At 44.1% G+C, this 24432-nt stretch overlaps 1 protein-coding gene across 4 annotated transcripts; it reads left to right on the plus strand.

The window, feature by feature from the left end:
- The first annotated feature begins 803 nt into the window (after positions 1–803).
- On the plus strand, positions 804–23389 carry LOC118390946 (smoothelin-like protein 2). 4 transcript variants are annotated; one of them, XM_035781809.2, is made up of 11 exons: positions 804–976; positions 1057–1903; positions 15560–15704; positions 15851–16024; positions 16584–16961; positions 17102–17167; positions 17341–17386; positions 17466–17660; positions 19982–20096; positions 20426–20577; positions 20713–23389. In XM_035781809.2, exons 1-11 carry the CDS (start codon positions 870–872, stop codon positions 20837–20839), a joined length of 2352 nt encoding a protein of 783 aa, XP_035637702.1. In that variant the 5' UTR covers positions 804–869; the 3' UTR covers positions 20840–23389. The 4 variants fall into 4 exon arrangements, with proteins under 4 accessions (XP_035637702.1, XP_035637705.1, XP_035637704.1 ...); XM_035781812.2 differs by having other exon boundaries at positions 17105–17167; XM_035781811.2 differs by having other exon boundaries at positions 16587–16961.
- The last annotated feature ends 1043 nt before the right edge of the window (positions 23390–24432 follow it).

Raw genomic sequence — 24432 nt, forward strand, 5'->3', positions numbered from 1 at the left:
AAATTGTTTGCAGTTTGACTTTAGTGCCTTATTGCCAGCAGGACGTATGTTTTGGCTTATTCTGTACACACTTCCTTCTTTTAACACAGTCATTTAGGTTATAATTGTGGAGTAGCTACAATGTTATTGATCCAATCTCAATTCTCTCCTAACACAGCCATAAAACTATGTAACATTTAAAGCCACCTTTGGCCTCATGGTGAAATCCCTGAGCAGTTTCCTTCCTCTCCGGCAACTGATTTAGGAAGGACGCCTGTATCTTTGTAGTGACTGGGTCTATTGATACACCATAAAAATAATAACTTCGCCATGCTCAATGGAATATTCAGTGTCAGATTTTTTTTTACCCATATACCAATAGGTGCCCTTCTTTGCAAAGCATTGGAAAACCTCCCTGGTCTTTGTGGTTGAATCTATATTTGAAATTCACTGCTCGGCTGAGGGATCTTACAGATAATTATATGTGTGGGGTACAGAGATGAGGTAGTCATTCAAAATTCATGTTAAACACTATTATGAGGAAAAAGTCAATGGTATGTAAATGCTTTCTGAGGGCACAGTCATGTGAAATCACTTGTTCAGGCTTGCCATTCCCTTATTTTACATTTGGCACATTAAGGCAATGTAAACTTCCCTCTCCTTCCTACAGACACACACACACATACACTTTTTCAAGCAGAGTGCGAAGAAGGGCAGGGTGCTGCATGAAGTCTGTACCCTCCCCTCTTACTCCCTCCTCCCCCTTATTCCCATGATACAAAAATGAACCTGCTCACAAGGCTGTTGGTTTAAAGCAGAGCTGCACAGCATACAGAACACACTCACACACAGTAGAGCAAGTCTCATGACATTACATTAGAGGTGTGTGGATGCACTCCACACAAACACATAAACACACACACTCATATAAACATACACATGTGTGGACTGGACTGCTCCACTACTGGACCTCTCACTCAGCAGTACCCTCCGAAAGGTTTGTTGATACGTCTACCTCCTCAAATGATAACTTGATTTTGCAGGGTATCATTTTGCATTTCCTCTCTTTTTGAACAGAGCCACGGAGCCTATAATTAACAGCTCTTGTCCTCTATGGAGTTTAATTGGGCTTAAATGGCTTAGATTCCTAAGCAGCCATCTTAATGCACATTCCTTTAAAACCCTTCTGACTGTGCTGGGAAACGGTTATAGAACACCTAAAACTCCCCCTTCGAAGACCTCTCTGTGGACTAAACAGCAGAGAAAGAGGGATACCTATCTATCCCTCCCTTCATCACCTCCTTTCAGCAGTCCAGGCAGGAGAAACCGTGGGAGAGAAGGAGAAGAGGAGGAAAGAACAGTAGAGCTGGCGCCACCGTCCATTGAACCTATCCACCGCTTAATTTCCTGTAATCTGGGGGTTACTGTTGCTAGTGGGGACATGGACACTTCTATACCTGTGTTGGCTGCCGGGGACAAAGTGTGTGACAAGACGGTGTGCGAGGCACTGGGCCACTTCGAAGCCACACTGGCGGCGGCGGTGCGCGAGGTGCATGTGGATGTGAGCGCCTTCAAGCGGGGTGTGGAGCGGCGGGTGGACGAGGCGTGCCAGGCACAGCGACCCCTGGCCGAGGCTCTTCAGCGGCTGACGCAGGAGAACCTGCAGCTCCGAAGCCAGCTGGAGGTGCTGGCCTGCCTGATGGAGGGTCTGACGGGAAGAGTGGTGGACAGAAGCGCCCTCGAGGAGAGGGCCAGTAGGGGATGGATCCCCATGACTTCGTCCCAGGGGACGGTGAACATAAGCCAGGGGAGCCCCTCCACCACGGTCCCCTCTGGACTGTCTGGTCTTGGTTCTGATGCCTCTAGTTCTACATCAGCCTCTCTCTCCATCAGGGAGCCAATGGGGGATACCAGCATGTCTATTGTGAGTATGACCTTGTTGCTGGAGAAGATATTGTCCCATTTTAGTATAATTTGGTAGAATGCAAGGGAATGTCATCTGAGAGAACTGAAAGCCGCTCGCGTGTGTGTGTGTGTGTGTGTGTGTGTGTGTGTGTGTGTGTGTGTGTGTGTGTGTGTGTGTGTGTGTGTGTGTGTGTGTGTGTGTGTGTGTGTGTGTGTGTGTGTGTGTGTGTGTGTGTGTGTGTGTGAAAGAGAGATTGAGACAGTGCTAAGTAAATCTGTTGTCTCTCAGCCGGGGAAAGTGTTACCCCTGGTCATTCACTCTAAAGCTCTCGCTAATAGTTACTAATGAAATATAGCTGTGAGCAGCAATATATTTGGTTTACAGGATACCCGAAAGGACACCAGATCAGTTGGATAACAAAGCAAGCACTCTATCATGTAGGAACTATCTTCCTGTATGTGCCATCTGTGAAAGCATTACCATGCTGATATAAATCTTAATTGGTACAATCCACATTAGCGTTCCAAAATACTTCAATACACTTTCACAGCTGTAATACACTGACTGTGCAAGTGGCAGGACTTCCGGTTTCTCATTTTGCAGAATAAAATATCCACTTTTCACTACGTTCAGACCACATAACAGGGCAACAATATGTGATTATACAGATGTACTAATCACAATATTTCACATTGTTAATCTGCATAATTTGTATCTTATCTAACATTCATTTGCGTGAGACAAAGTCCACTTGATTGATAGTTATTGCTCTAGTATCCTATGGTGTCAATGACATCGATAGTGCCACCAACTGCTCTTTTGCAGTCATCTAAGGTTGCAGTGACGTTATATTCACACAGCTTCTAAGGACATGTACAAAAGGTTTACATACCACATGTCGTTGCCCCATGTCCATCAGTTCAGTTCTAGTAGCCAGTTGTTGCTAATGGTGGAATCAGCTACAGGGTTTGGTGGGCATTTCTTTAGCCACTTGTCCTTCAAACAAGTAGGAGTTTTTTTTTTTTTTTTGCACACTTGCCAAAAATATTTTTAAAAAATAGGTCTAGCACAATGGGCCATTAAAGGTGACTGAAGATTGTGTTGTATAATGCAGGGAATCACCATTAGTTTAGCATGAGGAACGACACCTATAGTACAGACACAGATTCACCTCTCTTAATCAAACGGCGCGGCCGATTTGACGGCTTAAGTGAGAATGCTTATAGCACGCCACCTATAGGCCAATCCGTGCCTTTAGTTTACAAAAAAGAGTAAAACAATTTATGCTTGGAGTTATTTGACCATGTCAAGGGAAAAATGATCTAAGAATAACAATAGGTTTTACAGCATTTCTGCAGCTTCACTGTGAACCCCTAATTGCGTGTTACTACATTAGGCAGTAATGGGACAAGGGAAAGCTACCCATCCTCTCTACCTGAATCATATAATATAAACATGTCACTTTTTGCATTTGGAGACACTCCAAAAAGCAACTAATTCAACTAATTCAAACAGTCTATGTATACACACATGAATAACTATGAATAAATAACTAATAACTAATAACTATCACACATGAATAACTATTTAAATAACACATTTTTGCAGACACTCAAACTCTGCACATTCAATGTAGCATCTCTGCTGGTGGTTTTTCCAGTGGGGCCTTGAGTGTGACACCCAGAGGATCTCTCACTGTCTGTCTTTTGGTATCTCCCATTGAAAGAAGATACTCGTACACTGTTGAATGCTCTCACAGTTGTATTATTTATTCAGTCTATGTATGGGTATCTATTTTTCTTTCATGGCTAGTTTTAAGTGTACATTTCGTACCCTCTACCTTAAACTAACTGGACACGTGTACGTACACTACTTCTAATCTCTCATTGAATCCAAAGATTTATTTCTGTCTGTGTGTTTTTACCCTCATCCATTCCCCTCTCTCCGCTCCTCCTGTCCCCCCAAGAGGGCACATGTGTTTTTGGCAGGGCAGGCCTGATTGATGGCCCTGGTCCTGGCCATTTGGATTGGGGGTGGTTTGGGTGTGTCTGTTTCAGTATACATTTTAGTAGCACCACAAATTCCCAGCTAATATAACTTCCCATAACTTACGTCATGTTGCAACTCTGGATGTATAGAAACAGAGAGAGGGGGGGGGGGCAGAGAGAAAGGCTGGAAGAAGAGATGGACATAGTAGCAACCCAACTCCACCTTTCCCAGCACCCTCATCGCTCTCCATATATTTCCCATAATGCTCGTATAGTGAGGTTGATGGGTGTTTACGTCAGCCTTGTTATGGGTTAACAACGTTGTACACAGGTGACCTCACCACAGTCAGCTGTGTAGTTTTTGTCATGGTTGGATGGAGCTGAAGGTCAATGCTAAGAATGTGAGAGGGGGATAGATAAATGGATGAGAAAATTAGGTCTGAGATTGCCACTACAAGGTTTGCTGAAATGTCAGCATGTACACAGTGGTGTAAAAAGTACTCAAATGTCATACTTGAGTAAAAGTGAAGATACCTTAATAGAAAATGAAAATAATAAAAGTGAAAGTTACCCAGTAAAATACTACTTGAGTAAAAGTCAAAATATTTGGTTTTAAATATACTAAGTAAATAGAATTGCTAAAATTGACTAAAGTATCAAAAGTAAAAGTATAAACCATTTCAAATGTCTTATATTAAGCAAACCAGATGGCTCAATTTTATTTGATTTGATTTATCTGCCAGGGGCACACTTCAACACTCATAATTTACAAATGAAGCATTTGTGTTTAGTGAGTCCGCCAGATCAGAGGCAGTAGGGATGACCAGGGATTTTATCTTGATAAGTGTGTGAAATTGAGATTTTCCTGTCAAAATGTAACAAGTACTTTTGGGTATCAGGAAAAAATGTATGGAGTAAAAAGTACATTATTTTCTTCAGGAATGTAGTAATGTCAAAGTTGGCAAAACCATAAATAGTAAAGTACAGATACCCCCCCACCAAAAAAAAACTACTCAAGTAGTACTTTAAAGTATTTTATTTCAGTACTTTACACCACTGCATGTACAGTGCATTCGGAAAGTATTCAGACCTCTTTACTTTTTCCACATTTTGTTACGTTACAGCCATATTGTAAAATTGATTAAGTACATTGTTTTCCTCATCAATCTACACACAATACCTCATAATGACAAAGCAAAAACAGGTTGTTAGACATTTTTGCAAATGTATTAAAAATAAAAACAGATACCTTATTTACATAACCCTTTGCAATGAGATTCGAAATTGAGCTCAGGTGCATCCTGTTGTCATTGATCATCCTTGAGATGTTTCTGCAACTTGATTGGAGTCCACCTGTGGTAATTTCAATTGATTGGACATGATTTGGAAAGGCACACACCTGTCTATATAAGGTCTTACAGTTGACAGTGCATGCCAGACCAAAAGCCAAGCCATGGGGTTGAAGGAATTGTCCGTAGAGCTCCGAGATAGGATTATGTCGAGGCACACATCTTGGGAAGGGTACCAAAGCATTTCTGCAAAATTGGAGGTCCCCAAGACCAGTGGCCTCCATCATACTTAAATGGCAGAAGTTTGGAACTGTAATGCTCCGGGTGTCGTGGGTGTGGAGTCAGACGCAGGAAACAGAGAGTGCAATGCTGTGCTTTTTAATGCACAAACGCACCACAGGGTGCTCACAACAATAACGGGACGAAAAATGTACAACTGAAATATACGACCAGGAGCAAACACGTTCCTCCACTACAGAACCGATACAATAATTAATCCCGCACAAAAAACAGGCGGGCCGGCTGTCTAATGAAGCTCAACTAATCATTCACTAACAGGTGCTAACAATAAACATACAAGGAGGGGGAGGAAAGACCATCAGTGGCAGCTAATAGGCCGGTGACGACGACCGCCGAGCACCACCCGACCGGGAAGGGAAACCACCCTCGGTCGGACTCGTGACAGGAACCACCAAGACTCTTCCTAGAGCTGGTCGCTCGGCCAAACTGAGCAATCGGGGGAAAGGGGCCTTGGTTAGCCTTAAAGGAATTTAACAATTCCTATATGGGTTCATTAACCAATTCAATTTAAATCACTCTGTCTGTTTCTAAGAATTTGTAAGATCATTAAATGGACAGAGACCAGTCTACCAAAATTAGCCAATAGCATTTATTCTAAAGAGCGCTGGTCATAATACCATGTACATTAGTTTATATACCTCACATTTTGTCATAAATGTCTCTCCTCCTCTCAGATACAATGGCAATGTAGTTCACAAGCCTTCCCACATTGTCTGCCACCTGTTAAACAATCTACTACAAGCCCAAGGTCTCTCCCCTCCCTGGGTGGGGACAGAATGTCCTGTAAGGAACACAGCATTCCAGCCGGTCTGACGATAGCTCCATTCGTTTCTAACAAGGAACAGAAAGTCCTTGTTCTAATTCTTGACTAAAACTACACACATTATATTCAGTATTGTGATTATAATAAGATTCATACATCCATACAGTAACATAGTAGTATTCTGTTTAGTTATAGTTCTAAGTTAGATGTATACATAATTTAGTCATTATTCATAAAAATCCCATAGCAGTTAGGTAGATGACCAAAAACTCAATGGTCGACGCTGGCAGAGCTCCAGAGTTCCTCTGTGGAGATGGGAGAACCTTCCAGAAGGACAACCATCTTTGCAATACTCCACCAATTAGGCCTTTATAGTAGAGTGGCCAGACGGAAGCAACTCCTCAGTAAAAGGCACATGACAGCCAGCTTCGAGTTTGCCAAAAGGTACCTAAAGGACTCTCAGACTATGAGAAACAAGATTCTCTGGTCCGATGAAACCAAGATTGAACTATTTTGCCTGAATTCTAAGTGTCACGTCTGGAGGAAACCTGGCACCATCCCTACGGTGAAACATGGTGGTGGTAGCATCATGTTGTGGGGATGTTTTTCAGCGGCAGGGACTGGGAGACTAGTCAGGATTGAGGGAAAGATGAATGGAGCAAAGTGCAAAGAGATTCTTGATGAAAACCTGATCCGGAGGGTTCAGGACCTTAGACTGGGGGCGAAGGTTCACCTTCCAAATGGACAACGACCCTAAGCACACAGCCAAGACAACGCAAGAGTAACTTTGCGTAGCCCAGCCAGAGCCAGGACATGAACCCGATCGAACATCTCTGGAGAGACCTGAAAATAGCTGTGCAGCGACACTCCCCATCCACCCTGACAGAGCTTGAGAGGATCTGAAGAGAAGAATGGGAGAAACTCCCCAAATACAAGTATACCAAGCTTGTAGCTTCATACCCAAGAAGACTTGCGGCTGTAATCGCTGCCACAGGGGCTTCAACAAAGTACTGAGTAAAGGGTCATGAATACATACGTAAATGTCATATTTCAGTTTGTATTTTTTTGTTGTTCTAAAACCAGTTTTTTCTTTGTGGAGTATTGTGTGTATATTAATGAAGAGAACCCCATTTTTTAAATCAATTTAATTTTAGAATAAGGCTGTAATGTAACAAAATGTGGAAAATGTCAAGCGGTCTGAATTTTTTCCAAATGAACAGTACCTGGTAGTATGAAGATAAGAGGTTCTTTTAGGTTGTAGCTGGTCAGGTCTGGATTGTTTGTATTTCATATCAACTTCTCTTGGGGTATGAGAAGGGTTGGTTATTAGAACGATTATAGGATTAATGGTTGGTAGGGTTATGATAGGAAAATGGTAGGTAATAATCTGACATGTATTGTTATCTTATTTGACTCCCACCCCTATCGTTATCACTCACTGAGCAGACACACTTGAATTTGTTATTTGGATCTACAATCAAATAAAGAGTTAGCCTTACAAGGGGTACACACACTAACACACAGCAAGTACCATGTGGAGGCCCTAAAGGAGCTATTCTGGGTCTCCATATCTCTTCACTTCAGCACGAGGGAGTGCTTCATCCAACCAATCCCAGTCCTGAATTGAGCGTCCTGACAAGACGGAAAGTAGAATTCCGACTCCCTGTCAATATCCCCCTGAGCCAGATTGCCAGCTGTTCCCCTCTGAAAACACACACCCTGCCAACATTCCACAGCACTGTTATCACCTGGCTGTTCCCTTATCATACCTGACTACTCAGTGAGCCAGTCTGATAGAAATGCGCTCCTACGTGTGTGTGTGCGCATCTTGAAACCCTAACCCTGTATTTCCTTGTGACTCTAAATAACATGTCAGAATGTGGGTGTATGACTGTGTTTGACTATGTTTGTGTGTCGCGTGTTTCTGAGAGAGGGAGAGAGTTAAAGAGATTCGGAGAGAGGGTATGGGATAAAGAGGTTAAGAAGCAGACGGGGAGACAGACCAAGAGCGACAGTTATACAGTAGGTACAGTATATCACAAAAGTGAGTACACCCCTCACATTTGTGTAAATATTTGAGTATATCTTTTCATGTGACAACACTGAAGAAATGACACTTTGCTACAATGTAAAGTAGTGAGTGTACAGCTTGTATAACAGTGTCAATTTTCTGTCCCCTCAAAATAACTCAACACACAGCCATTAATGTCTAAACCGCTGGCAACAAAAGTGAGTACACACCTAAGTGAAAATGTCCAAATTGGGCCCAAAGTGTCAATATTTTGTGTGGCCACCATCATTTTCCAGCACTGCCTTAACCCTCTTGGGCATGGAGTTCACCAGAACTTCACAGGTTGCCACTGGAGTCCTCTTCCACTCCTCCATGACGACATCACGGAGCTGGTGGATGTTAGAGACCTTGCACTTCTCCTTCCGTTTGAGGATTCCCCACAGATGCTCAATAGGGTTTAGGTCTAGAAACATGCTTGGCCAGTCCATCACCTTTTATCCTCAGCTTCTTTAGCAAGGCAGTGGTCTTCTTGGAGGTGTGTTTGGGGTCGTTATCATGTTGGAATACTGCCCTGCAGCCCAGTCTCCGAAGGGAGGGGGATCATGCTCTGCTTCAGTATGTCACAGTACATGTTGGCATTCATGGTTCCCTCAATGAACTGTAGCTCTCCAGTGCTGGCAACACTCATGCAGCCCCAGACCATGACACTCCCACCACCATGCTTGACTGTAGGCAAGACACACTTGTCTTTGACCTCCTCACCTGGTTGCCGCCACACACGCTTGACACCATCTGAACCAAATAAGTTTACCTTGGTCTCATCAGACCACAGGACATGGTTCCAGTAATCCATGTCCTTAGTCTGCTTGTCTTCAGCAAACTGTTTGCAAGCTTTGTTGTGCATCATCTATAGAAGAGGCTTCCTTCTGGGACGACAGCCATGCAGACCAATTTGATGAAGTGTAGGGCATATGGTCTGAGCACTGACAGGCTGACCCCCCACCCCTTCAACCTCTGCAGCAATGCTGGCAGCACTCATATGTCTATTTCCCAAAGACAACCTCTGGATATGACGCTGAGCACGTGCACTCAACTTCTTTGGTCGACCATGGCGAGGCCTGTTCTGAGTAGAACCTGTCCAATTAAACCGCTGTATGGTCTTGGCCACCGTGCTACAGCTCAGTTTCAGGGTCTTGGCAATCTTCTTATAGCCCAGGCCATCTTTATGTAGAGCAACAATTATTTTTTTCAGATCCTCAGAGTTCTTTGCCATGAGGTGCCATCAAATCAAATCAAATCAAATTTTATTTGTCACATACACATGGTTAGCAGATGTTAAATGCGAGTGTAGCGAAATGCTTGTGCTTCTAGTTCCGACAATGCAGTGATAACCAACAAGTAATCTAACTAACAATTCCAAAACTACTGTCTTATACACAGTGTAAGGGGATAAGGAACATGTACATAAGGATATATGAATGAGTGATGGTACAGAGCAGCATACAGTAGATGGTATCGAGTACAGTATATACATATGAGATGAGTGTGTAAACAAAGTGGCATAGTTAAAGTGGCTAGTGATACATGTGTTACATAAGGATGCAGTCGATGATGTAGAGTACAGTATATACATATGCATATGAGATGAATAATGTAGGGTAAGTAACATTATATAAGGTAGCATTGTTTAAAGTGGCTAGTGATATATTTACATAATTCCCATCAATTCCCATTATTAAAATGGCTGGAGTTGGGTCAGTGTCAATGACAGTGTGTTGGCAGCAGCCACTCACTGTTAGTGGTGGCTGTTTAACAGTCTGATGGCCTTGAGATAGAAGCTGTTTTCAGTCTCTCGGTCCCAGCTTTGATGCACCTGTACTGACCTCGCCTTCTGGATGATAGCGGGGTGAACAGGCAGTGGTTCGGGTGGTTGATGTCCTTGATGATCTTTATGGCCTTCCTGTAACAACGGGTGGTGTAGGTGTCCTGGAGGGCAGGTAGTTTGCCCCCGGTGATGCGTTGTGCAGTCCTCACTACCCTCTGGAGAGCCTTACGGTTGAGGGCGGAGCAGTTGCCGTACCAGGCGGTGATACAGCCCGCCAGGATGCTCTCGATTGTGCATCTGTAGAAGTTTTGAGTGCTTTTGGTGACAAGCCAAATTTCTTCAGCCTCCTGAGGTTGAATAGGCGCTGCTGCGCTTCTTCACGACGCTGTCAGTGTGAGTGGACCAATTCAGTTTGTCTGTGATGTGTATGCCGAGGAACTTAAAACTAGCTACCCTCTCCACTACTGTTCCATCGATGTGGATAGGGGGTGTTCCCTCTGCTGTTTCCTGAAGTCCACAATCATCTCCTTAGTTTTGTTGACGTTGAGTGTGAGGTTATTTTCCTGACACCACACTCCGAGGGCCCTTACCTCCTCCCTGTAGGCCGTCTCGTCGTTGTTGGTAATCAAGCCTACCACTGTTGTGTCGTCAAACTTGATGATTGAGTTGGAGGCGTGCGTGGCCACGCAGTCGTGGGTGAACAGGGAGTACAGGAGAGGGCTCAGAACGCACCCTTGTGGGGCCCCCGTGTTGAGGATCAGCGGGGAGGAGATGTTGTTGCCTACCCTCACCACCTGGGGCGGCCCGTCAGGAAGTCCAGTACCCAGTTGCACAGGGCGGGGTCGAGACCCAGGGTCTCGAGCTTGATGACGAGCTTGGAGGGTACTATGGTGTTGAATGCCGAGCTGTAGTCGATGAACAGCATTCTCACATAGGTATTCCTCTTGTCCAGGTGGGTTAGGGCAGTGTGCAGTGTGGTTGAGATTGCATCGTCTGTGGACCTATTTGGGCGGTAAGCAAATTGGAGTGGGTCTAGGGTGTCAGGTAGGATGGAGGTGATATGGTCCTTGACTAGTCTCTCAAAGCACTTCATGATGACGGAAGTGAGTGCTACGGGCGGTAGTCGTTTAGCTCAGTTACCTTAGCTTTCTTGGGAACAGGAACAATGGTGGCCCTCTTGAAGCATGTGGGTACAGCAGACTGGTATAGGGATTGATTGAATATGTCCGTAAACACCATGTTGAACTTCCAGTGACCAGTGACCAGTCAGTATGAGGGCGTGTGAGAGCGATGACACCAAATTTAACACACCTGCTCCCCATTCACACCTGAAACCTTGTAACACTAACGAGTCACATGACACCGGGGAGGGAAAATGGCTAATTGTGCCCAATTTGGACATTTTCACTTAGGGGTGTACTCACTTTTGTTGCCAGCGGTTTAGACATTAATGGCTGTGTATTGAGTTATTTTGAGGGGACAGAAAATTTACACTGTTATACAATCTGTACACTCACTACTTTACATTGTAGCAAAGTGTCATTTCTTCAGTGTTGTCACATGAAAAGATATACTCAAATATTTACAAAAAATGTGAGAGGTGTACTCACTTTTGTGATATACTGTATGCACACACAGATCATTGCTACTGCTAATCCCTAGCCTCTGCTGTCCCCCTGCTATGAGTTGATGACTTGACTGGGCTCTCATCGTGGCTCTATCGCTGGCTGACGCAGCCATGGGGGGATAGCAGGAGAGACTGCCAGTCCAGCAGGCTCTGAAGTACGGAGCTCTGGCACTGAATGATAGCATTGGAACTGTTTGGCTTTCCCAATACTAACTCCTGATCTCAAAAGGCCCCGTTTGGGGCTATGCTAGGATCTAAGAGGAGTGGGGGATTGATTACAAATCCAAAATTACATTTACATTTAAGTCATTTAGCAGACGCTCTTATCCAGAGCGACTTACAAATTGGTGCATTCACCTTATGACATCCAGTGGAACAGCCACTTTACAATAGTGCATCTAAATCTTTTAAGGGGGGGGGGGTGAGAAGGATTACTTTATCCTATCCTAGGTATTCCTTAAAGAGGTGGGGTTTCAGGTGTCTCCGGAAGGTGGTGATTGACTCCGCTGTCCTGGCGTCGTGGGGGAGTTTGTTCCACCATTGGGGGGCCAGAGCAGCGAACAGTTTTGACTGGGCTGAGCGGGAACTGTACTTCCTCAGTGGTAGGGAGGCGAGCAGGCCAGAGGTGGATGAACGCAGTGCCCTTGTTTGGGTGTAGGGCCTGATCAGAGCCTGGAGGTACTGAGGTGCCGTTCCCCTCACAGCTCCGTAGGCAAGCACCATGGTCTTGTAGCGGATGCGAGCTTCAACTGGAAGCCAGTGGAGAGAGCGGAGGAGCGGGGTGACGTGAGAGAACTTGGGAAGGTTGAACACCAGACGGGCTGCGGCGTTCTGGATGAGTTGTAGGGGTTTAATGGCACAGGCAGGGAGCCCAGCCAACAGCGAGTTGCAGTAATCCAGACGGGAGATGACAAGTGCCTGGATTAGGACCTGCGCCGCTTCCTGTGTGAGGCAGGGTCGTACTCTGCGGATGTTGTAGAGCATGAACCTACAGGAACGGGCCACCGCCTTGATGTTAGTTGAGAACGACAGGGTGTTGTCCAAGGTTCTTAGCGCTCTGGGAGGAGGACACAGTGGAGTTGTCAACCGTGATGGCGAGATCATGGAACGGGCAGTCCTTCCCCGGGAGGAAGAGCAGCTCCGTCTTGCCGAGGTTCAGCTTGAGGTGGTGATCCGTCATCCACACTGATATGTCTGCCAGACATGCAGAGATGCGATTCGCCACCTGGTCATCAGAAGGGGGAAAGGAGAAGATTAATTGTTTGTCGTCTGCATAGCAATGATAGGAGAGACCATGTGAGGTTATGACAGAGCCAAGTGACTTGGTGTATAGCGAGAATAGGAGAGGGCCTAGAACAGAGCCCTGGGGGACACCAGTGGTGAGAGCGCGTGGTGAGGAGACAGATTCTCGCCACGCCACCTGGTAGGAGCGACCTGTCAGGTAGGACGCAATCCAAGCGTGGGCCGCGCCGGAGATGCCCAACTCGGAGAGGGTGGAGAGGAGGATCTGATGGTTCACAGTATCGAAGGCAGCCGATTGGTCTTTTGAAGCTGGGTGAGGTTCCCAAAGCGTGCTGTGCTCCCACTAAGCTCAGTCCCATCTCTAGACTCTTCTACAACGACAACGTGATCATTGAGCAGCAGCAGAAAAAAAAAAAAAAAAAAAAATAGCTTCAGGATTTAAGCCTGGTCTCTCCACACCTGTCAGGTAGACCCACGCTTTGAGCCCCAGTGCCACTAAAGACCAGAGTCACAATGGGGACTTATGGAGACCCAAAGACCAGTAAGAATAATACCATTTCCAGACCAAATTTCCAATTTTGTTATTGTCAAGGGGAGTCAAAATGGCTGTTTTTTTTCCTTTGGGACACCTAAAAGACCTAAAACTGCTTTTTCGTTTGTTTCCACAAGTTGGACCCCGTTTTCAATTTGCTAATCTGGCCGTTTAAGGCTATGCTAGATTCTAAGGCTATGCTCCTGGTGACATTTTGAGCCTGTAGCAGATCCCAGTTGGTTTGGCCTTTGATAAGTTGCTGGTTCCCTCCGGGGTGGGGTGTTTGGGCTGGCTGCCACGAGGGTAGTGCTGCACTTGAACACACACACACAGTCTTACTATGGTGGATCTATGGCTAACACCAATGGTCCCTGCATATGGGTTTGGTACTGCAGTCGTAATAACGACCATGTCATAAAGACATTATGGTTGTTGTTGCTCTGCTGTTATGAAATTCAAACAAGTTTGAAAGAGAGCATTTTGTCACATATCCATCCAGTGGTTGTGATCGAGATCATCCACTTTCCTCACGGAGGAGGGTAGAGAGAGATAGAGGATGAGTAGAGTGCAGAAGATCTCAAACTTCAGATACAGCTAGACAGAGCGAGCCTGAGAGAACCAGAGTCACTAAGGCAAGCACAGACCTGTACTTAGATACAGACACTGAGGCAGTCAGCTGAGCTGAGAACCTTTATCAGGATCTCTTCTAAGAGTGAACAAGTGATAAGACAGACGCCTGCACTGATCCTAAACACATATCAAGGAAAACTCCGATAAAGATTGGAATGGTTTTAGATGGACGATTCCTGGGATCATCAGATTCTTCTTTCTGGATGGATGTAACTCAGGGGTGGACTGGGACCATAAACCGGCCCCGGCAATTCTGGACCATTTCTTTGTGGCATGGCCCATTTTGGGCTGGTGTCAGTGAAATGGTACAGGGCCATGAGCCATGTCCGCATCATTTATAACAGCTCTCTGTCCTTGTACTCTTTGATTTAAGTGCTGGATTTGACACTATTGTCCTTCCGGACAGACTGGAGTGGTGGGTTGACCTCTCTGGTCCAGTTCTAAATTGGTTTAGGACCTATTTAACCTTTCAAGAGTTTGTCAACCTTGGTGAACATAACTCAAAGATAATACAGATCACATGTGGTGTTCCACAATGTTTGATTTTAATTCACTGGCAATGAAAAATAAAACACCAGGTAAAGAAACGTAGGTGTTATTTTAGATTCTGGACTCAATTTCGAATCCCACATTACGAATGTTGCCAAAATAGCTTTTCACCACCTGAGGAACATTGCCAAGATGTGTCCGTTTCTCTCTCAGGCTGATACAGAGAGACTCATCCATGCTTCTATTACAAGCTGTCTTGACTACGGTAATGCTCTCCTGTCTGGTCTACCTGAGAAATCCATTGGTCAAATGCAATACATATAGAATACTGCAGCACGGGTACTGACCAAAACCAGACAGTGATTACACATTACATCGGTTTTAAGGTCTCTGCACTGGCTGCCTGTGAGTTTTCTAATTCATTTTAAGATTCTTCTTTTGGTTTTTAAATCGATCCACGATTGTTACACCCCAATGCATGTCAGACATGCTTTTAAGTTATGTACCAAGTTAGTCCTTCAGGTCCTCTGGCACTGGCCTTTTAACTATCCCAAAGCCCAGGACCACGAGGCATGGAGAGGTAACCTTTATTTACTATAGCCCCAGCCTCTGGAACAGCCTGCCAGAGAACCTGAGGGGCCTAATCTGTGGACATGTTTAAAATAAATCTTTAAAAAACTCCTTTTTAGCTTAGCTTTTCGTTAGGGTGCTTTTTATTCTTTCGTTTTTTTTATCCTCTTATGTTTGTTGTGTAATAAATATATATATATATATATTTTCTTCGTTGTTTTTATCCCCCTGTGAAGCCCATTGCGTTGCAAACCATGTCGGAAATGTGCTGTGTAAATAAAGCTTGATTTGATTATTGTTTCTGATTCAACTTACATTTATTGTACAGGTTTGTTTTATGGTATGCTATTTTAGATTGCCTCTAGTGTAATAATGGGCACCTTATTGTGTTCTGTTTCTCGTATTTAGGGACATAAGGTTGTTGACCAAATGGAAGAGAAAAATGTTGCTGCTGTGTTGGAGAATGGACATGACAAAGAACAGAAGTCTGCTGGTCATTCATTAGTAGATGTCACCTCACCCAAAGCAAAATCTGATTATTTGTATAAATCTGGTGAGTAAAATGCATGTAACATACTTGTTTCCTTACCTTGTAAGCAGGCTGTAGACAATTTTGCAAGTCTCATCTTTTTACACAATGTTCTTCCTTCTTTGACTCTCACCTTTCCTCTTACTGTATGTACACTCCTAACATATCAGAGGGCTCGTCATTCGGCAATCCTCATCTTCCCTGCACTGCCATGACCAAAACGGACTCCCCCACTAGCCCCAAGCCACCAGCACAATCTCCTGCTTTGGCCCAAAAGTGTCCTGCCTATCCAATAGCAGACTTCACCACTCCCAAAACAGCACTTGATGTTCTGTTTAGTCCCGGTGAGTAGAACATGGACCGGACTCAGCTCTCTATTCTTTAAGGGATAGTTCACCCAAATTACATTTTTGTTTCCTTAACTTGTATGCAGCCCTTCTGGGCAATTTTGTAGTTAATTCAAAATTGAATATCTCTTTAAGATGTGCTCTGAAGAATCTAAAGTTAAATGAAGGAACATATCCATGGCTGACTTTGTGGACTTGTCTTGGTTGTTTCAGCACCAGCATTAAAGAGAGAGACCCTGTGCAAATACGTACATTTACCCCTCCAGGCCTATTACAAGGATCAGATACATAATCATTTTGCTTAAAGGTCATCATTTTGCCCGAGATTGCGTAACATTTTATATATTGTATGTCTGTCAGCCACACTCGTTGACACCTGTCCAATTTCAAATAGCACAGATAAAGCATTTGAAAGAAAAGGAATACTGTTTGAACCCAGGTCTGGTTGACACGGTCCATCTGACCTGATGTCACCCTCTAGTCCAAACCAAATTTTGCATTCTAGCTAAACCCTACCAGCTAACATTTTCTCCTCTTCTGTCTATTCTCACCAAAGCAGAGACTTTGCCTGGACAACATCAGGAAGTGAGGTCACCAGTCAGCAGTCATGCAGCTCAGCAAGAGCACCCCACCCCTGTGTCTCTGGCCCCGCCCTATGCCTCTGTCAGTGCCATGAGCAAAACTAGCCCCGAGGTACCAACTGCACCAGCCCCAACTCAGTCCCCTGCCACCCCATCTTGGGCCCCTGACGCCCCAACTCAGTCTCCTGCAGCCCCAACCAGGTCTTCTTTAGCCCCAAGTCAGTCTTCTGCTGCCCAATCTCAGTCTCCTGCAGTCCCTCCATCTCCTGCCCCCAAAACACCTAGACAATCAGTATTTGAGGAGACCAAACCCAAAGCACCAGGAGAATTTCCTTTCAAACGTAGTGAACGTGGTGAGTACCACAGGGACACAAGGACTCCTCTCTCACTGCTACAGTATCGTTCATCTTTCCCGTCTCTGACATTGTTCTTTCCCATTTCTTTGTCTGACCTCCAGTTCTATGTCAGTTTCTTTCCCTTCCTTCTGTTACAGTAGTACATGCAGTTAAGGCAGCGAGCCCGAGTCTTACCCGTAGCATGAGCTTCACAGCAATCACAGGTAAAAGTAGGAACTGGTCTCTAGGCATAGCATAAAAGTCTTCTGGTCTTCATTGTGTGTTGTGCTTTTTGCCGCTGCCTCTCCTAGTCTTTTCTTCGTTGTCAGGTTAGCATTGTCCTCTCTCTCTCGCTCTCTCTCCCCCACCCCTCCGTCTGTCTGTTTCTCGCTCTCAGAAAAACTCCTACCACCCAGAAAAGTGCCTCCCCCTGGCACAGACAGGTCAGTCTTTAACAATACTAGAAACATACTATTACATACTATAAAAGCGCAATTATGTAAATTGTTACATCATCTATAGGAGCCTGGACAAGTTTGGGGGTCTGGAAAGTTTTGGCGGTCCGAACAAGTTTGGCATTCTGGACAGGCTTGGTGGTCTGGACAAGTTTGGGGGTGGTGAGGAGCGGAAGCTGCAGAGGTCACAAACGCTGCCTCGCAACCTCGGGATGCAAGGCAAACGGTCTCTGTTTGAAAGTTTGGCCTATGACTGTGGCAGGTACGGTAGGCACAGTCAGTCACCCTGGCTTCATTGTCTCTCTTGCCCACCTTAGCTAACTATTACTTCCTATTGGATAATTGTTAAAGCCAAGTTATATGTTCCCCAACCCTTTACTACATGTATATTATCACTGTCATTAACCATGTTTGCAGCCACAGTTTTTATGTGGGTAAAGTCATACCATATATAAAAAAGAAATCACGACAGCTGTGATGGAAACAGGAAGTTTCGGTACAATTTTAGGAATGCCAACAGGATTTGTTTGTTCGACATGGTGGGATCATTTTGTGTCGGCAAAATTAATTATGTGAGAAACGGAGGTGGGAACTCCTTTATGGGCAAATATTGATACAGTAACCATCATATTAAAGTAAACTTGTATCACGCGATGATAACAATGCTACCTTATATAATGTTACTTACCCTACATTATTCATCTCATATGCATACGTATATACTGTACTCTATATCATTGACTGCATCCTTATGTAATACATGTATCACTAGCCACTTTAACTATGCCACTTTGTTTACTTTGTCTACATACTCATCTCATATGTATATACTGTACTCGATACCATCTACTGTATGCTGCTCTGTACCATCACTCATTCATATATCCTTATGTACATATTCTGTATCCCCTTACACTGTGGTCCTCCCACTATGACTTGGTGTGTGGTCCTCCCACTATGACTTGGTGTGTGGTCCTCCCACTATGATATGGTGTGTGGTCCTCCCACTATGACTTGGTGTGTGGTCCTCCCACTATGACTTGGTGTGTGGTCCTCCCACTATGACTTGGTGTGTGGTCCTCCCACTATGACTTGGTGTGTGGTCCTCCCACTATGACTTGGTGTGTGGTCCTTCCACTATGACTTGGTGTGTGGTCCTCCCACTATGACTTGGTGTGTGGTCCTCCCACTATGACTTGGTGTGTGGTCCTCCCACTATGACTTGGTGTGTGGTCCTCCCACTATGACTTGGTGTGTGGTCCTCCCACTATGATATGGTGTGTGGTCCTCCCACTATGACATGGTGTGTGGTCCTCCCACTATGACTTGGTGTGTGGTCCTTCCACTATGACTTGGTGTGTGGTCCTCCCACTATGACTTGGTGTGTGGTCCTCCCACTATGACTTGGTGTGTGGTCCTCCCACTATGATATGGTGTGTGGTCCTCCCACTATGACTTGGTGTGTGGTCCTCCCACTATGACTTGGTGTGTGGTCCTCCCACTATGACTTGGTGTGTGGTCCTCCCACTATGACTTGGTGTGTGGTCCTCCCACTATGACTTGGTGTGTGGTCCTCCCACTATGATATGGTGTGTGGTCCTCCCACTATGACTTGGTGTGTGGTCCTCCCACTATGACTTGGTGTGTGGTCCTCCCACTATGACATGGTGTGTGGTCCTCCCACTATGACTTGGTGTGTGGTCCTCCCACTATGACATGGTGTGTGGTCCTCCCACTATGACATGGTGTGTGGTCCTCCCACTATGACTTGGTGTGTGGTCCTCCCACTATGATATGGTGTGTGGTCCTCCCACTATGACATGGTGTGTGGTCCTCCCACTATGACTTGGTGTGTGGTCCTCCCACTATGACATGGTGTGTGGTCCTCCCACTATGACTTGGTGTGTGGTCCTCCCACTATGACTTGGGAAATTATGCAGTTTATTAGGCTACAGATTACATTTAGTTATGAACTTCACAGGGTGGTGAAAGTGCACAGTGATGAGCTTGATATTCTTGCTCTTATCCATGTAGACTAGCCTACCCGCACTGAATCTGTGAGCTGTTGGCTAGAGCGCACGCGCCAAGACTAGAGTGGGCACATTCGCTATTTAACGCAAACGTTTTTTTTTTACATAACTATCTGTAGAGTTGAAAATGTGATGGAAACGCATTGAAATTTAGATTTTTATTTGGTAAATGAAAACTAAAGGGGAAAAGTACATTTTGTTTGCACTACGTCATCCACAACAAAACTGTTTGGTGGAAACACACCACAGGTGGGAAAATGTGCATATTTTCTTCATGCAGATTTTAGAATATTCGCAGGAAAATTCTATATGCAGATTTTAGAATATTTGCATGAAAATCTGTCACTAGCTGGATAGTAACATAGTTATTGTGTGATATGTCAGACTGTTGGGTCCTGTGTATATGCCCCTTAGCAAACAACGCAAACTAAGCGACTTATAGCACAACAGGTGCATACATGAACCCATGACCTTGATGTTGCTGGTACTATGTTCTCACCAACTGAGCTACACAGCCACAAACAACTGAACACCTCTATGTTCCACTCTGCAGGTCCAAGGCTGCAGGACCCAAGCCCAAACTGCAGCACTCTCAGAGTTTCAACAGCGCTAGCAACATCAAGGCAATGCTCCTGGAATGGTGCCGCTCCAAAACCATTGGCTACCAGGTGAGTCCGGCCTTAGTCCCTGGTGACGGACTGTTCACAATGTGATATAAATGTTAGTTAGCAAACGTGACGTTTGGTTCTGGTTTCCAGCGATTAGTCCATCCCAGTCCTTGCCAGGACTTTAGACACCATAGGAGGCTCCATATTCTGATACCATTCACTTTCGTTCGTAACTGGACCATGTGTATTAATCATGCATTTATGTTAATAGAGGATTTGCCATCAAATTTGGCCCTTAGTTAGCCAATGTCTAGGAATACGCACGTTTTTAACTGTTTTTCCATGGAAGTAACACTGCATTTGGCTCCTACCATTCTCTCCTCCACCAGAACATAGACATCCACAACTTCTCGTCCAGCTGGTGTGATGGGATGGCATTCGCTGCCCTGGTCCACTCCTTTTTCCCCCTGGTGTTTGACTACAACACACTGAACCCTGCCAATCGCAAACACAACTTTGAAGTGGCCTTCACCACAGCAGAGTAAGTGTGTGTGTGTGTGTGTGCGTGTGATCCTGGTACTGCTCTATGGATTACGGTATCATAATATAGATCTATTGGAAACGTTATTTTTAATTATTGGTTCATGGCTTTTTTTCTCTCCTCTCTCTCTCTCAGGGAGCAAGCCGACTGTGTGCGTCTCATAGAGGTGGAGGATATGATGGTGATGGGTAGCAGACCAGACCCTATGTGTATTTTCACCTACGTCCAGTCCCTCTACAACCACCTCAAGAAGTTTGAATGACACTCCCATGCAGAGATGAGCACCCCTATCATCACCAGTTACAATGTCTCATGTCGTCAGCAAACCAAAGCACTACTCCCTACTTTGTTCAAATCTTGATAACTGTATATCACGTTTGTGCCTGTAGAATACTATTTGAATTCTTCTGGTCCTGTAATAATGTGCTGTGCATATGGTTTGGGGGATTTATTTTTCATCAATTAGAAAATAGAGGTAGTAAATTTGGGAAAATATTGATAGTTTTACAAAGATATGTTTTGACTCAGAGCCAAATGCTGGTTATATTCTAGTGGTATAATACGGATGAATATCATAAAAGAAATAGAACAAGATCTATAAAATAGTTTTTATTAAGCATGAAGCTAGCAGAACACCTGAAAGACATACTTTAGTAGACAATGCAAATGAAAGGTGTAAATTTAAAGAAAGGTGTCAGGATCAATGATGTAACATTGGTACCAGGGTGGCCAGATCTGAGTTGGTGACTACGACTATTGTGTTGTGTAGAAATGAATAACATTGATCTTTCCTATGTGCATATAAGAAGAGGTTCAAATATACACTCAACAAAAATATGAAATGCATTTCTCCCGAGTGGCGCAGTGGTCTAAGGCACTGCATGGTAGTGCTAGCTGTGCCACTAGAGATTCTGGTTCGAGTCCAGGCTCTGTCGCAGCCGGCCGCAACCGGGAGACCTATGGGGCGGTGCACAATTGGGCCAGCACCCTATCTTTGGACAAAACATGTTGAAATGAAGAATCCAGACAGTTGACTAGGGATTAAGATTGACCAGTCCGCGACTTGATCACTTGAAAATAAGATCTCAGCAATAGTCAATCATATCCTCATGAAATAAAGTGTTCTGTGTTTCTGAGAAGCTTTTCTATAACATGAAATACATAGTATAACACCAGAACCACAGTTTAATTTTGACCCTGGCTCCAACATACTATTACTGCTTATGAAAAGCATACAGTTACATGCTGTAGAATTCTAATGATAGAGCTAAATGTGCGCAATTGTTTTGCATGGAATAATCGGGAATTTGTAATTCTGACTATGCTCATCAAGAGGTGATGATATTAAAACCAAATAGTTCAAATATATTTAACAATCAGTTGTTACCACCGGCTTAACCAATGACGTTAAAATGCCTATTTACTGTGTTCCATCTGACTGTGAAATCCACGGTCTTATCAAGCCCAGCCAGGTAATGTATTAATTCTCCACCATAAAAAGCATCTAGACGTTATCTCACACTTCTTTTAGACTAATATTTAGTTTTCAACAGCGGAGATTTGTGTAAGCCTTGCTGTCTGTCTTTCCGACGTTTGCAACATTGTTTCAATATTCAAATTAGATCTTCAGCTGTCCAACAGTAATGAACGTGTCAGGAGTCGGGACGAGACAGACAGCGTTTCTCAGCCAGTCAAAATCATGGTATCATTTTTATGGATATATACAGAGAAATGTCAGTTGAAAAAAGGTCAAACGAAACGACGTGCAGTCAAAAGTGATTGTGTTAGCTGTGTTGTCCTCTGAGCAACAGTGTCCTGACAAGAGAGCACATTTTCTATGCCAGGCGAAATCGTTCCTCATTAGCTCATTGGTATGGATGTATCCACATAAATGTCACTAGAAAACAGCTTAAAACAAATGCAAAGGCAGCTACTGCTGTTATTCTATCTGCACTGTTTGACGTGACTGTAAGTTACCCGTTGTTGGTTCGCTACCAAGCAAGGGATAAGAACGTTGCCAGACAGTATGGCAATAGAACATTTAGAACAAACGACTGGGTCGTGAACATAGATACAGAACAAAAAGACTGGGTCGCATCTCTGGCAACTGAACCGATAGCATGAATGACCAGCTGGCTTGGGTTTGTGTCGGGACTATATCTTGTGGAAGGATGAAATAGTATAAATAAATTCATCAAAATAAAAACAATTATGAAAATATTGAAATCATTATTTGAATGTTGGTAGGTCCGACTTTGTCTAGGACCTAACAACACTCATGCCAATACATCCTCCAAACACCAGCTTTGAGGGCATTATCACTTAAATAAGTGTACAGTAACATTGCTAACAACAATATTCTAGGCGGTGCTAGAGGAAGGCCCCAAAAATTGTCAAAGACTCCAGTCACCCAAGTCATAGACAGTCATAGACTGTTCTCTCTGCTACCGCACGGCAAGCGCCAAGTCTAGGTCCAAAAAGCTCCTTAACACCTTCTACCCCTTCCCCCACTTTGATTTTACACTGCTGCAACTCTCTGTTTATTATCTATGCATAGTCACTTTAACTCTACCTACTGTACAAGTACAAATTACCTCGACTAACCTGTACCCTCACACATTGACTCAATACATGTATATAGCCTTGTTATTGTTATTTTATTTGTGTTTATTTTATTTTTTACTTTAGTAAATATTTTCTTAACTCAATTTCTTGAACTGTAATGTTGGTTAAGGGCTTGTAAGTAAGCATTTCAGGGTAAGGTCTACCTGTTGTATTTGGCGCATGTGACAAATAAAATGTTATTTGATAAGAGGCAATCCGTAAGTTCGATTAAGACCTTAACGAGCGAGCTAGGACATACGTAGTGAATATAAATATTTGTTTAGCACTTTTGAAATGTACAGTGGCAGAATTCATAACATGGTCCGTTCGTACAGTATTCTCCCTGTACACCAAGTCAGAACCGTTCGATAAATAAAGGGGGAATATAAGCAGACAAAAGCTAAGGGGGCATATAAAGCAGACAATAAAAGCTCTTACAATATTCGATGATGACATTTCTCTAAAACAGGCTATAAGCTAAATGTGCACCACCAGGTCAGAACAGTAGGCTAAGTTATGAGGGGTAAAAGGGACCAAATTATTAGGTTGAGGCACATGGGCTACTAACAGCTTACTACACAACATACACTTACTATTGCTTTCTTAGCTATGGTATACATATCTCCCTGGCATATCACATAATTTATGCAGCTGCATACAAGACATTTTTGGACTCACCTTGTTGTGCTGTGCTCACTTGAACAGAAAGGTGTCGCGGCGGTCCTTCGTGGGCAAATTTTGTCATCAAACTTTGTCATAAAAGTCTGCCATTCTCTGGATAGATAGTGCTGTCAAGACTGCTGGGAACTTGGAAAAAAAAACAAGGTCGAATCATGACGTCAGTGATCTTCAGGTCAGAGCTCTAGAAAGAGGCCCGAGTTCCCTACTTGGAGTTCCGCGTTGGATGACAGTACAAAACGTATTTTCCCAGTTGGAGCTAGTTTTTTTCAGAGTTCCCAATTGTCTAGAACTCACTGAAGTTAGAGATTTCCCAGTTCTGAGTTTCCAGTTGTTTTGAATGCAGCAGTATTAATGCATTATTGAAAGCATTACCAATGTTGAATGTTTATCCTTTTAAGCTTGGAAAAGAGACCCTTAAACCCAGACTTGGACCACACACCCACTCTATTGAATAGCAGGCTAGTGATTGCTTTGCAATGCTTGCAGTTCGCCACTGATTCCTTCCAAACCACTCATTGATGAATTTGCAATTTTCCAACTTCCAACTGTGTAATGTTTATGTCCAATGGC

This window comes from Oncorhynchus keta, chromosome 12 (genome assembly GCF_023373465.1).
Source record: "Oncorhynchus keta strain PuntledgeMale-10-30-2019 chromosome 12, Oket_V2, whole genome shotgun sequence".
NCBI lineage: Eukaryota > Metazoa > Chordata > Actinopteri > Salmoniformes > Salmonidae > Oncorhynchus > Oncorhynchus keta.